This window comes from Temnothorax nylanderi, unplaced genomic scaffold (assembly GCF_030848795.1).
Source record: "Temnothorax nylanderi isolate EJ_2023f unplaced genomic scaffold, tnyl_v1.0 TNYL_tig0052_pilon, whole genome shotgun sequence".
Taxonomy (NCBI): Eukaryota; Metazoa; Arthropoda; class Insecta; order Hymenoptera; family Formicidae; genus Temnothorax; species Temnothorax nylanderi.
The window spans coordinates 449332-461147 of record NW_027249114.1 but is presented as its reverse complement, the minus strand read 5'-3'; the positions used below and the strand labels follow the sequence as shown (position 1 = coordinate 461147).

Sequence of the window (11816 nt, the reverse complement as noted above, 5' to 3'; positions counted from 1 at the left end):
ATAGATCTAATGATAGATAATTAATTTTTAGAATTATTAATTCTTTATTTTATTCACATTAAACTTTAATTGAATATTATCCAAAGAAATCTTTATTTTATTAAGGAGCTTGGACTTACTTGTGGCGCACGGCTCTCTCGTGTTACTCGGCAACGATAGGTAACTCAGGGAATCCAACTTCGCGCGCTCCTCGCATTTGTAAATATACAACTCATGCGGACCATCCTGAAGAGTAGCACCTCCGGGTTCCATCAGCCGTACGAACGCGAAGGCGAAAAGTTTCTTATCGTTCTTCTCGCGTGCTGCGACACAGGAGTTTTCTCGTTGTGAAAAAGTAAATGAAAATTGTAGAGAATAGGTGGAAAGATAGAAGATAAGCGGAGAACTTTTAAGAGAAGGCGGAAGACCAGAGTCAGATCGATATCTATTGGGACTCACTGGAGCAATGCCGAAACTCGAAACGCACGTGGCTCCCGTAGAACTTGTCGATGGGTATCGCCAATCTCACAGTTTCCGCCCACGATGGGCTGTTGTGATGGTATATGACCAAGCTCTGATATTCGGAATTACCGTCCATCCCCGCGGCTCCAAACAGGCACTCTTCCAAGGGCTGGCCGTCCGTGTCCAGGACCAGGATTGTCACCTAATTTTATCGCAACAGACAGTACAAAATATTAAATTTTATAAAAATAATGTTATAAAAATAATTTATTTTTTATCAAGATCGTGTTTTAATGATATTTTAATTTATTTAAATTTATATAATAATTGTACATTTTCTTAAATTGAGATATTGCATATTGGAAATACTCTCACGCAACATGTACAACAGAGAACAGATACGTATTAAGAGTCTTCGAAAATTTTATCTCACCTCGATATTCTTGCCAGTAGACTTTCCGCCGCGTTCGAATTCGCCCCGTTCCAGCTTCAGATACAGATCGTTACGCACATCGCCCGGCATAATCACGTCCGAGAAGCCGAGCTTCCTCGTGAGGCAGATATTTTTGAAAAGCAACGGATTCTCCTCCCGAACCTGAGAGAGCTCGCCGTGCAGCATACGAAGGGATACGACTATTCCATAATTGGGCTGTCCGGGTAAAGGCGAGCACTTGTTGTTACGTATGATTTGTTCGTGCAGCTGGTGAAACTCCTTCTCTTCCCCCTGATACACCTGCAGGCAAGTGGAAACCCTTTCAATTAAATCCGTCTCGTTCAAATTTGCTTATTGGGTGTTATCAAAAAATCAAGAAAACTAAAAAAATAACTCAAGTAAATGTCAATCAATTTACACGATATATGCACGGAAAAAAAATGAAGTTGCTTCAATTAAACGTCAACGTCACGGGCTGCCACAAGCATAAATAGTTAATTCAATTGGATATTATTGGGGACCAAATATTTAAATTACTAAAACAATTATCTGATGTTTTTTGTTCATTAATATTGATGTCACATCAATAAATTTTATCTCGATAACACTGATGCTGTTGATACATCATTTTTCTTCCGTGTGAACTAACAAGTTCCTTTATCTGCTTACTTTGAAGGTCATCTCGAGTTCCTCCGCGTGATCTTGGGCGGCTTCCGCCAGGGAGAGAACCGCCACCCCGTGGGGCCGCCTGTAAATCGCGGTCCCGGCCTTGTTCTTGCTGGAATCGGAGTACAGCATCCGGCCGCAGCGCATCACGTGGGCGATCATATAGAGATCGCGGCTCAAGTCGGAATTGCCCAGATCCGTGAAGATGGTGCAATTGCTATGCATCTTCTCCACGTAATTTGAGAAGCCCTCCTTGCTGATGCGCACCAGGAAACGCTCGCTCAGGTACTGCTGCCGCTTGGCGTCGAACAGGGAGAAGTAGATCTCGGTGTCCTCGCCGACCGAGTGGCCGAAGTCCCTCATGCAGAAATACAGGTGATGGGTAAGGACCTTTCGGTGCTCCTTGCGAGCCCGCAGCGTGCCGCGGGCGGACGCGCCCTGCGAGTTCTCGGCACTTTGCACATGCTGCAACCCCCCCCCCCCCCGCGGGAAGAGATCGGGATTAATGGCATGTAAACAACATTATTTATTTATTTATAATTATTATATTATATATAATTTATTCATAGCGGGTCGCCTCAGTTCTTCGACCCTAAACTTTAGATTTACTGAATTAGAAATGCTGTGTTTTAAGGAGATAAACCAGCCAGAATTCCAATATTTATATATAGACAAGTATTAGAGGATATTAACTAAAAATGTACTGCTTAATTACTGGCGATAGATGCAATATGTTGGTAGAAAAAAATTGTCTGAGATTTTAAACAAGCTACGCTCGTCCATAAATTATGAATATTATGACGAACTGGTTATCTTATTTGTATTTACAAGAAGGTAGGCTCGCTAAACCGAAGTAACTGTATCCCTCCGCACGTAGCGAGATTGAACGATGCCACCTTCGTGGTCAGCATTCTAATGAACTCCAGCTCTCATCACTGTTGCGCACTGCGTTTGACCCTTCCTTTTTTTCTATCGCGGCTATATATATTGTTATTCGATATTCGCGAGCCTATACGATCGGTTCGCGAAGGAGGTATTATTTTATTCGTAATCACCACATGATATAGTTCCACGACAGACATAGTATCCGGCTCCACCATATGAGCACCTTGGCGTGGCACCAGGTCCAAGCCGAGCTTCCTGAAACATGGCAAAGTAAAGAGGGTCGTGAGAAGTATAGAATTAAATATTCTTTTTAATCCAAAAGCCGATAAAAAATATTTCGCTATCAATTAATACGTTATAATTAAGAAATGTACAATCGATTACTTTATAATTATTTTATAATATTATTAGATAGATCTTTATAATACAAGATTGTCTAAAGAATTCTTTATTGTTATTGAAGAATAATACTGCCAAGAGTTATTTATTTATAGTTACGTTGTATATAAAATATAATTAAAATTCATCGATACTGCGCGCATAAATATAACAACGCGATTCTTATTTCCGAGCACGTAAAAATACGTCATGATAAGGGGAATATTTTTAATTTATGCCGTTAACCGATGGTCTGTACTCGCCGCTACCTAAAAAAAGAATTATCCAATCTTGGTGCAACAAAGTACCTTACATAATATCGTATAAGCGAGAAGAATTTTCCGTTCGGTTATTTCCATATCAAAGGAAGACCCTTCGGTACGGGAGGGAATACCTCAGGGTCGGATTTACATATTTATTAAATATCTAAATAAGCTCAGGATCTGATTAAAATAAGATATATTAACAATGATTCCCCAATAACAATCTCCTGCAATTTACTTTTAATTAATTTTATTATGTTTACATTTCTTTCGTTTTATAAAGTGGGAACGGCCCACCCTCTCGTGATTCAAAGGCACGAAAGACCAAAGTCCACCCTCCGTATTTTTAATTGTCCCCTCGAGACGGGAGTGTCGACGAATGAGATTCGCCGGGGGGTGGTACCCCGGGGTGGACGACGGGGAAATGAGCAACGGGGGCACGCATGTGAGATATAGGATTATTACACGTCGCTGATTAAGGCGTACGTTGCATCACACTTTGGGAGGTTCGCTTTCGAGAGTGGGGCCTCGGAGAGAGAGAGAGAGAAGCGGCTACTTAACTTCTCGTGACCCCGGCGCGCGGGGGCCGGACCGGGCTGGGCCCCCGCATGCCATGGGGCCGACGTGTTCTCGAACGCGTTGAGAAGGCCCTACTCCCCATGCGCGGAGGGCACCGTCGCGTCGCCCCGCAGGAATGCAGATACATGCCGGGTACGCGAGTCGTTTCTCTTTTTTTTTCCTCGTGTGTGCGTACACGTATGCACGGGGATATACGAATCCGTAGAAAGCCGCAAGGTTTATGCTTATCCGGAAAAGAAACGGGGTCTTCGTGTGCTGCTAATTCCTAAGAAGCAATCCTTGGCGAGTTTCTGCAGAAAACTCAATTACAACGTCACTTTGTGCCACGATCTATTTAAGATACTAATATAAGATAAGATAAAAGATAAGAATAATTGTAACACAAATAGAATAACGAGAAAATTAAGAATGATGAATTTAAATTCAAAATTATATACAAATTATACAATCTGATATGCAATATTAATTTAGAAATATTATTCTTGTCATATTATATTGTAGCAAAAGGGAAAATCCCCGATAATTAATATTCGAAAAATTTCAATGGAATGGAGCTTTATTTCGACAGGCTCGTTCGATTATTATTATCATTGTTATCCTAATGATAATTAATTTCACAATTAATTAACAGCTTCATAATTTCAACATAACAAGGTTTTATTTCGTTCTCCCCGCAAAGAGACTTATCTCATCGACACATTTAATTGCGTACCGTTATCTATATGACCGTGTCATTAACGTTCGACGGTGTAATGAATTTTGCGATTAGTTACGCGTCTGTAACAACACATCGTCAAGAGTCTAGGATTTCGCATAATTTTCTCAAACATTCTAAGCCTCGTTCGTCACGTTCGGGGCATTAAAGTTCCGTCATAATGGACTTTTGCTGTCACAAAATTCTGTTTATCGTTCAATATTTGCGCGAACGTAAAATTTACATTGAGATAACGAGATTTTATACTCAAATATAAATCATATTTAAATATCTTTTGCGTCATTTCGCTTCTCTTGTGCGCGATATTTCCGTCCATATTTTTTCGCGTATAAAGCGAACTCTATTTCCATTTCTGCGAATATCGAGGAGAAATACGATTCAAATAGGTAATAATCGAGCGCCGACTTGGGTTTAGTACATTCAAACGATCCTCGCAAACGGACTTTAATCGTCCGACGAGAGAAGCATGATAATTATTCGCCGGTGGTTTGCGTAGCTTCGCCGCGCCGATTCGATTGTTATTAATCGCTAAAATCGGACGTCGTACGGGAGGCTGCAAGCACGGCGGTAAGAAAGTCCTTTCATAAATCTGACCTGACAGTCCTTTAAGCTTCTCTCGGCGAGCGTTTAACCCGACCGCACAGTACCGTAACTACTAACTACTAATCCAGGAGGCGCAGGACTAATGAGAAAATTATTCCACGCCAATCGTACACGCTGCTTACTTCTGCTCCGCGTTCTGCTCGCGGTCGCTTTCGCTTGATTTCTGCATTCGCTCGTTGATCACGTAATATGTTTTCATTCGCGTTCAATTTAACATTTATTATTTTCTCGTAGTAATGCATTATTCAGAATTTTCATACATTATTCAGGATTTTTTCCAAGTAATAATTTCATAAATGCAATATGATTATTGCAACCTCAATGAAATTCGCGTGCAGAGTAGTAAATACGGAATAAAATTTGAAAAAAATAGCACTTCGGAAATCAGGTAAAAAATGAGCAATTTTAATTTCCGAATATAAATAAAATATAACTGAGAACACGCGGATACAAAATGCTTTCACTATCTCCAGCAATAAATCAGTCCACAATTTAACGAAATAATACATTATTCACAATTTTCATACATTATTCAGGATTTTTTCATGATATTCCGCGTAATAATTTCATAAGTTCAATACGATTGTTGCAACTTCGCGTAATGCGGAATAATATATAAATACGGAGTAAAATAAAAAAATAGCACTTCAAAAATCATGTAAAAAAGAACAGTTTTAATTTCCGAACATATAAATAGAATTAAATCGAATATAACTGAGAACACGCGGATATAAAATGTCTTCACACTATCTCCAGCGATAAATCAGTCCGCAATTTGACGAAATTCCACCTCGCTAAACATCTATAAATTTCCGGGCTTAGACGTAGAGGACCGTAAAAAAAGCAATTGGCAATGAGGTTCGTTTTCATACAGAGAGAGAGAGAGAGAGAGAGAGAGAGAGAGAGAGAGAGAGAGAGAGAGAGAGAGAGAGAGAGAGAGAGAGAGAGAGAGAGAGAGAGAACATCGAGCTGCCTTTCACGAGTTCGATGTTAAAGCAAGATTAAATTAAGTGGTAGGTTCGAGAGAGTTGAGAGGAGAGCGCGGCTCCGTGGCGCACTGGCTTGTTTTATCTTTTATTTTTTTGCGGTCCAGACTCTCTCGAACCTGAGAATTTCCCGCCCTCCGTACGGCTACGTCACTAATCGAGGTGATTCAGTCAGCGGATCCTGCACCCTCGCCGCCACCGAGTCGGTCCGCTGGAATGGACCCTACTGCATACGCAAATCGACTCAATCTGGAGTATTAGGATTATAAGGAATCATACTTGTCTAATTAGGTTCAATAGCAAAAATCAAGAGTTGTATTCAAGAAGAGTTGTATCCATTTTCAATTATCCAAAAAAACGTAGTAGAGAACATATAACAATCTGCAAAGTACAATAAACATTGCCTGCGTAAAACAATTATTGATATTACGAGTGATATTCATATTCTGCAATAACAGTGATACATTTTTAAATAAAAAAAAAACAAGTTGTTTTTAATCACAATTTATTATCGATCGATATACATTAGTGAAACATTTCCAGGCACAATCTTTTGCTGAACAGAAGAAAGTAAATCGACGTTCTTTACATAAGAGCAATCGAGGTGGGCATCGTGCACGGTTCGCACGATCCTGCAGGCCCCGAAAGCTCTCCCTCCAGGGGCCTCATGATGGAATGCAGGTGAGCAGGCAGACTTCGATGCGTGGAGACAGGTTCAGGCAATGTCCGCCGCCGCCGCCGCCGCCACCACCACCACCGCCGCCACCACCGCCACCGCGTCGTCGGGACCTATGCCCCATTCTAAAGATATCGGATATATTCCAGCGGACATCGTGGGCCTTTTCTGCAGCGACCGGCCCCACGAGGACGAGTCCGAGTCTCCCTCTCCTCTCCGTCGCGGGATGACGAATTCGTTCGGCCAATGGCCCGTGTCGAGGCCCCGCTCGACACGTGGAGCCCCGAGGACGACGATGGGAAGCTAAGTTCGCTTCCCCGTCGATGGAGCTTCGGAAGTTCGACGACTTCCTCGCCCACGTCGTACGAGAGGACCGTTCGACCTCTCTCTTTCTCTATCGAGCGAGGGAGCATCGAACTATACCTGCCGCCTCTCGGGATATCGACGTTACCTGAGTCGCGCCGGCTTATTTCGTCAACGAGGAAGAATGATTAGATCTCACGGATTAAATCGCGCTTGCGTTGTATATTCCTTCGAGGAACGGTAACGCACGAGGAAAAAATATATGTATATAAATACTTAGAAGCGAGAGAGTGAAAATAGAAGAGAGTGAAAATAATATATACAAGATAATCTATTTTACACTCTTACTAGCGGTAATTATTTATGCCTCTGTGTAAATTCAAGCTTCCTTGTAACTTGCTTAAAAAAATCTTGTAATTTCAAGAAAACGTTTGTAATAATAAGGAATTTTTGTGGCAAAGGTATTTAACCTTCTGGTACGTCAATCTATGCCAATATTGAACAATTAAGGTTACAGAGGATAATATTTCATCCGAGAGACCGTTTAGTTTCCCAATTTAACGTCTCGCGGGAGGGGGGGAGTCCCTTTCAGCCAGGGATATCATTGGCTGGAGAAATCCATCGCAGCCTCGGCTTTTCCTCTTCATTAGGCAGGAGATGTCAGTTCAGAAGCTCGTCCTTTCTCGCGTCGCTCAGGGAGGTTTCAGTTACCGTTCGGTAGCTCTAAACGCTATAATTACGTCGGTGCTCCTGGGAAGTCCGTCCCGCGGACTTCCCGTTCCGACTCTCGGACGCGCAGTCCACTCTCTCTCTCTCTCTCTCTCTTCTTCTTCTTCTTCTTCTCCCTCCCTCTCTCTCACTTACCCTGTGGCTCTTAGAGCGGAGTCGATGTAATCCCTTGACGTGATTCAACATCGAAATATCGACGGGCGAGTCGTACCGTAGGATATTAGCATCGCCTCCAGCACGGAATGTACAACTATGCATTAGCATAGAGGACATCGTGCGCCTCGAGCCGATCCTCCTTCGCGATCGTTGGTTGCCAGGTCCGCAGAGCGCGGATAATCGCTTGCAGAACGACGAGCGTTCTGAGTCACACGTTCTGCGTCGCTTTGAAATATTCTAACTCCCACACAGAAAAAAAAAGAAGTGCCAAATCAAGATTTATATGCTCGTATATACGCAACGATCTATAATCTTGAAAATGAGATTATATAAACAAAGAAAACTTGCTTCAATAAAGTCATTTATATAGTTCAACCAAGAAAAAAATTTTAATTCTTATAAGAAGATTATATAGGTCGTTGCGTATATACGAGCATCTGTATAAGTTTCTTAATTTGACACTTCTTTTTTTTCTCCGCGGACTAAACGACTCCTTTTCACGAGAGACAAAAATAAACTTGGAAAATTACTAGAAAATCTGAGCTAATTCGACATCTAGTTTATATACTTAAAATATACTATAAATGCAAGCTGCAGTTAGATTTACTCGTCACGTAACTGAAACGTCGCGTTTAGAAACAATTATATGAGACGACAGGAGGATTTCGAATATTCGCGATCTCATCAACCGCGCTCGCGATTGCGCCACGCGTGCCCCCCTTAAAAGCCGGACAGGTGGTTCACACGCGATCGGCTGTGCCCCGCTTCGGCGCGGCAGCGTGCCGGCCGGAGTTATTCGCGTGACCGTGTAAAACGGCCTTAATGGGAGTGTTTCCTGATCCCGGAACGAGTAACGAGACTCGTACGTACAGTAAAGGGTTCGTGGGAAGACGAACGTCGAGGCTGGGCTTCGCTCGAGGGTACGTACACTATGTACCCGCGCGCGAGCACATGCACACTCGCGCATTCGTCCACCCACACACCCACAAAGCATACAGCCGACACGGTACATCGTGCCGCATTCGGAGAGCCGTATAGTCTCCGTGCTCTCCGTGCACGGACTGCCGTATGCGCCGGCATTATACGGCAGAAGGCAGCTTCAATAGATGTCAGGGCCAAATCTCCGATTTCCCCCCACGGTCTCAATTAGACGGAATGACGAGCGATTAAGCGCGATTGACCGCGAGCTTATCGCGGCTTTTCTCGACGATAACGGCTCTCGCGATGCTCGCTTTTCCCAAAGGCGAATTCTCTCGCGAGATCTCTCGCCGAATCCACGCGAGTAACGTTGGAGTTGTATTTGTAGAAATACGACTTGTCGTGTCTTCGCACGTAAACATCGAATTTAAAAAATATCTAATTTTTAATTAAATTGTAATTAGCCTTTCTGTATAATAAAGCAGACGGTCAAAGATGATGTAATTAATATACTGTTAGTATTAAACTAAATTTTTTAAACCAACATCCCTATTTTTGCTCGTCTTTGGCTGTTTACCTTATTATATAGAAAAGCTAATTATATTTTAATTGAAAATATCGGATATTTTTTTAGCTTATAATACGAGCGGTTTCTTTTCATAATTTAATAATTTCATTCGTATCTTTATTACTTGAATTCCTCACTGAGCCTCAATGAATATAATCGCTGTAATTATTATTTTAACTGCATTTGTAATATGCGATAGTTCAAACACACATAGACCAGAGATATTGCTTCCGGTCCGAGGAAAGGGTTATACGCTTTGCGCCGCCATCCGGCGGAGTTCAAAGGGTTTCAAGCATTCATTAGGGGTATCCTGCCTAGCGGACGATGTCGGGACGCTACGTGATATCCCTGAAAAGCGGAAAACCGCGGATTTAACAGCGCCGCGCGATCTCTCGCAGTGAGTTCCTCGATCCGCAACACGGAGTTCTAGAAAGGACAGGAAAGGGCCTCCCTCTTGTACGACGATTTCCGCTCCCAGGTGCACGCTTATTAACGCCGACGAGATCGCCGCCATTCATTAATTTCCCTCGCCCGACTCGGTAGCCGTGGAACTCTCCACGGAGTCCTTTCCTCTCTCCCTCCTCGGGGCCCCACAAACCCCGTGCCGTAGTGGGCCTCGACGCGGCGCGGCGCCGAGGTTGCGGCAGAAAGAAAGGGTAGATCTTAAGGCGATTTTACACGACTCGCTTCGCAGCGATCGCCACGAATGAGTAATTCAAGATGAATGCGTTTATCAGATACTCTTGTATCGTGAGACTCTTGGAATCTCTTCCTAATATCTTACGTATCTTGAAATTATATTTGTTTCCAGTATCAAAAAAGTTTATCATTATAATGTCTTAAGATTGTCTAAGACATGTTTCATAAGTTCGAAAATATTTAGTGTCTTAATATTTGTCAAAACATCTAATTGTCGAAAATTTTATATAATGATCATTATTAAAAGATCTATATGCATGTATCACGAATATATCACTAATAATGTATATTTTCTAATTTTTAAAGGTAAAATGTCTCGAAAAAATTGATAAAGTATCAGGAGAGCATAATTGGTAAAGAGTTAAAATCCCAAGAATTGTCTAAAGTTTCAAGAATTTAAGAAGGCAACCGGAAGAGATCGAATGCGAAGAATCAAGCGACAAAGACGAACGAGAGGCAAAGGCGAAGAGATGGAGAGATCTCTGGCTCTGTTCTGTTCGGCCGCGAGGCACACGCTCATTAGAAATAATAATAATTGCCGCGAGACGTGGATAATGAATGTTACCGCCGTCGCCGCGTAGTTCGACGCCGTTAACAGGGGAGTAACTTTAACCGCGTCGCGCCGACAACCGACAATTAGGTGTAGATCGAATATACACCGCTCATGGGACACGCTGATAACGATGTCCTTCGCTACCTCGTCGCGACCAATCACACATCTCCCTACCCAATCGAGGCCTCTCGTCAAAGTGCGCCAGCAATCAGACGTTCGGGATTAAAATCCATTTATAGCATTACTAAATCCTTATATAAATCTGTCACATTGTTTATATTATAGCCGTATAGCGAGTAGTGTGAACTACAGAAATAATTGGCTAAACTATAATTAGAAAGTTCTAGTTGGAAAAACAACAGTAATTAATTTATTAATAGGATTAACGAAATATTATATACAATATCAAAGATTAAATATTAAAAATGGTCACGTATTTCAAATGAATTATACCGTCTTACGTTGCTTAATTTAAAAAATATATATTTGGCACCAAAGTCTCAAAACTGTTACAAAGGTCGCATGCATAATTAAACTTTTCTTTGAAGGAATTTGGCCTAAGGTCCAAAATCATTGTTGCTTAACCTTTCAGAAAAAAAACTCGCAATTTTAGTTTCTAAATCTTTACGAATAGCTTTCAAGCAACGATCGTTGCGACATTTCACTCCCGATATATCGAAACTCTTTGAAAACGTGCTTGTAAATTTCCCACGGCGAAACACGTCGAAACCCATAGGTATCTAATAAGTCAGGATACCTGAAAAGTGTTAGATACTTCGGGAATTCCAGATAGCGAGTTAATACCTAAAATTGGGAAGAAAGAAACTTTAGGATGAATAAAGTTTGAGTGGACAACATTCCGATTTCGATGAAAACGATAACTATTCATTGTCAGCAGAACGGGAAAAGTGCGCATAAAAAGATTGCAAGACAAAATAATTCAAATAAATGAAATCATTAAACACGCCTTAAAACACATGTCCAATTAAATTGAACAGATGCCTTCGAGAAAACGTATGACTTCGTCAAACGGCAACGACATTAGCAAAGCGTGTAACAGTAGCGCAATCTTAATTGCATCTAATATGGCGATTACATCGTTAATGGTAGCGCCGCGCGATAACAACGATAATAATAAACGCAGGAAGAAAGAGAGGAGGACCGGAGGAAAGACACAGGAGGAAATGTACAAACGCCAGCCTTTAAAGAGCTGGAAGCGACCCCCCTTGAGCGTGAAGGGCGAGGGGGGGAGGAAGGGAACAGGT

General features: G+C 42.0%; 1 protein-coding gene across 2 annotated transcripts in view; it reads right to left on the bottom strand.

Annotated features, from left to right (window-relative positions):
• Spg (dedicator of cytokinesis spg) overlaps window positions 1–11816 on the bottom strand; it is a 51178-nt gene that overhangs the window by 8359 nt on the left and 31003 nt on the right. For both annotated transcript variants that reach the window (XM_071706487.1, XM_071706488.1), the window contains exons 5-9: window positions 2596–2680; window positions 1544–2005; window positions 875–1174; window positions 439–643; window positions 120–302 (exon numbers count right to left, since the gene is read on the bottom strand). In XM_071706487.1, the coding sequence (XP_071562588.1) occupies window positions 120–302; window positions 439–643; window positions 875–1174; window positions 1544–2005; window positions 2596–2680 (1235 nt within the window). The remainder of the gene's footprint in view (window positions 1–119; window positions 303–438; window positions 644–874; window positions 1175–1543; window positions 2006–2595; window positions 2681–11816) is intronic.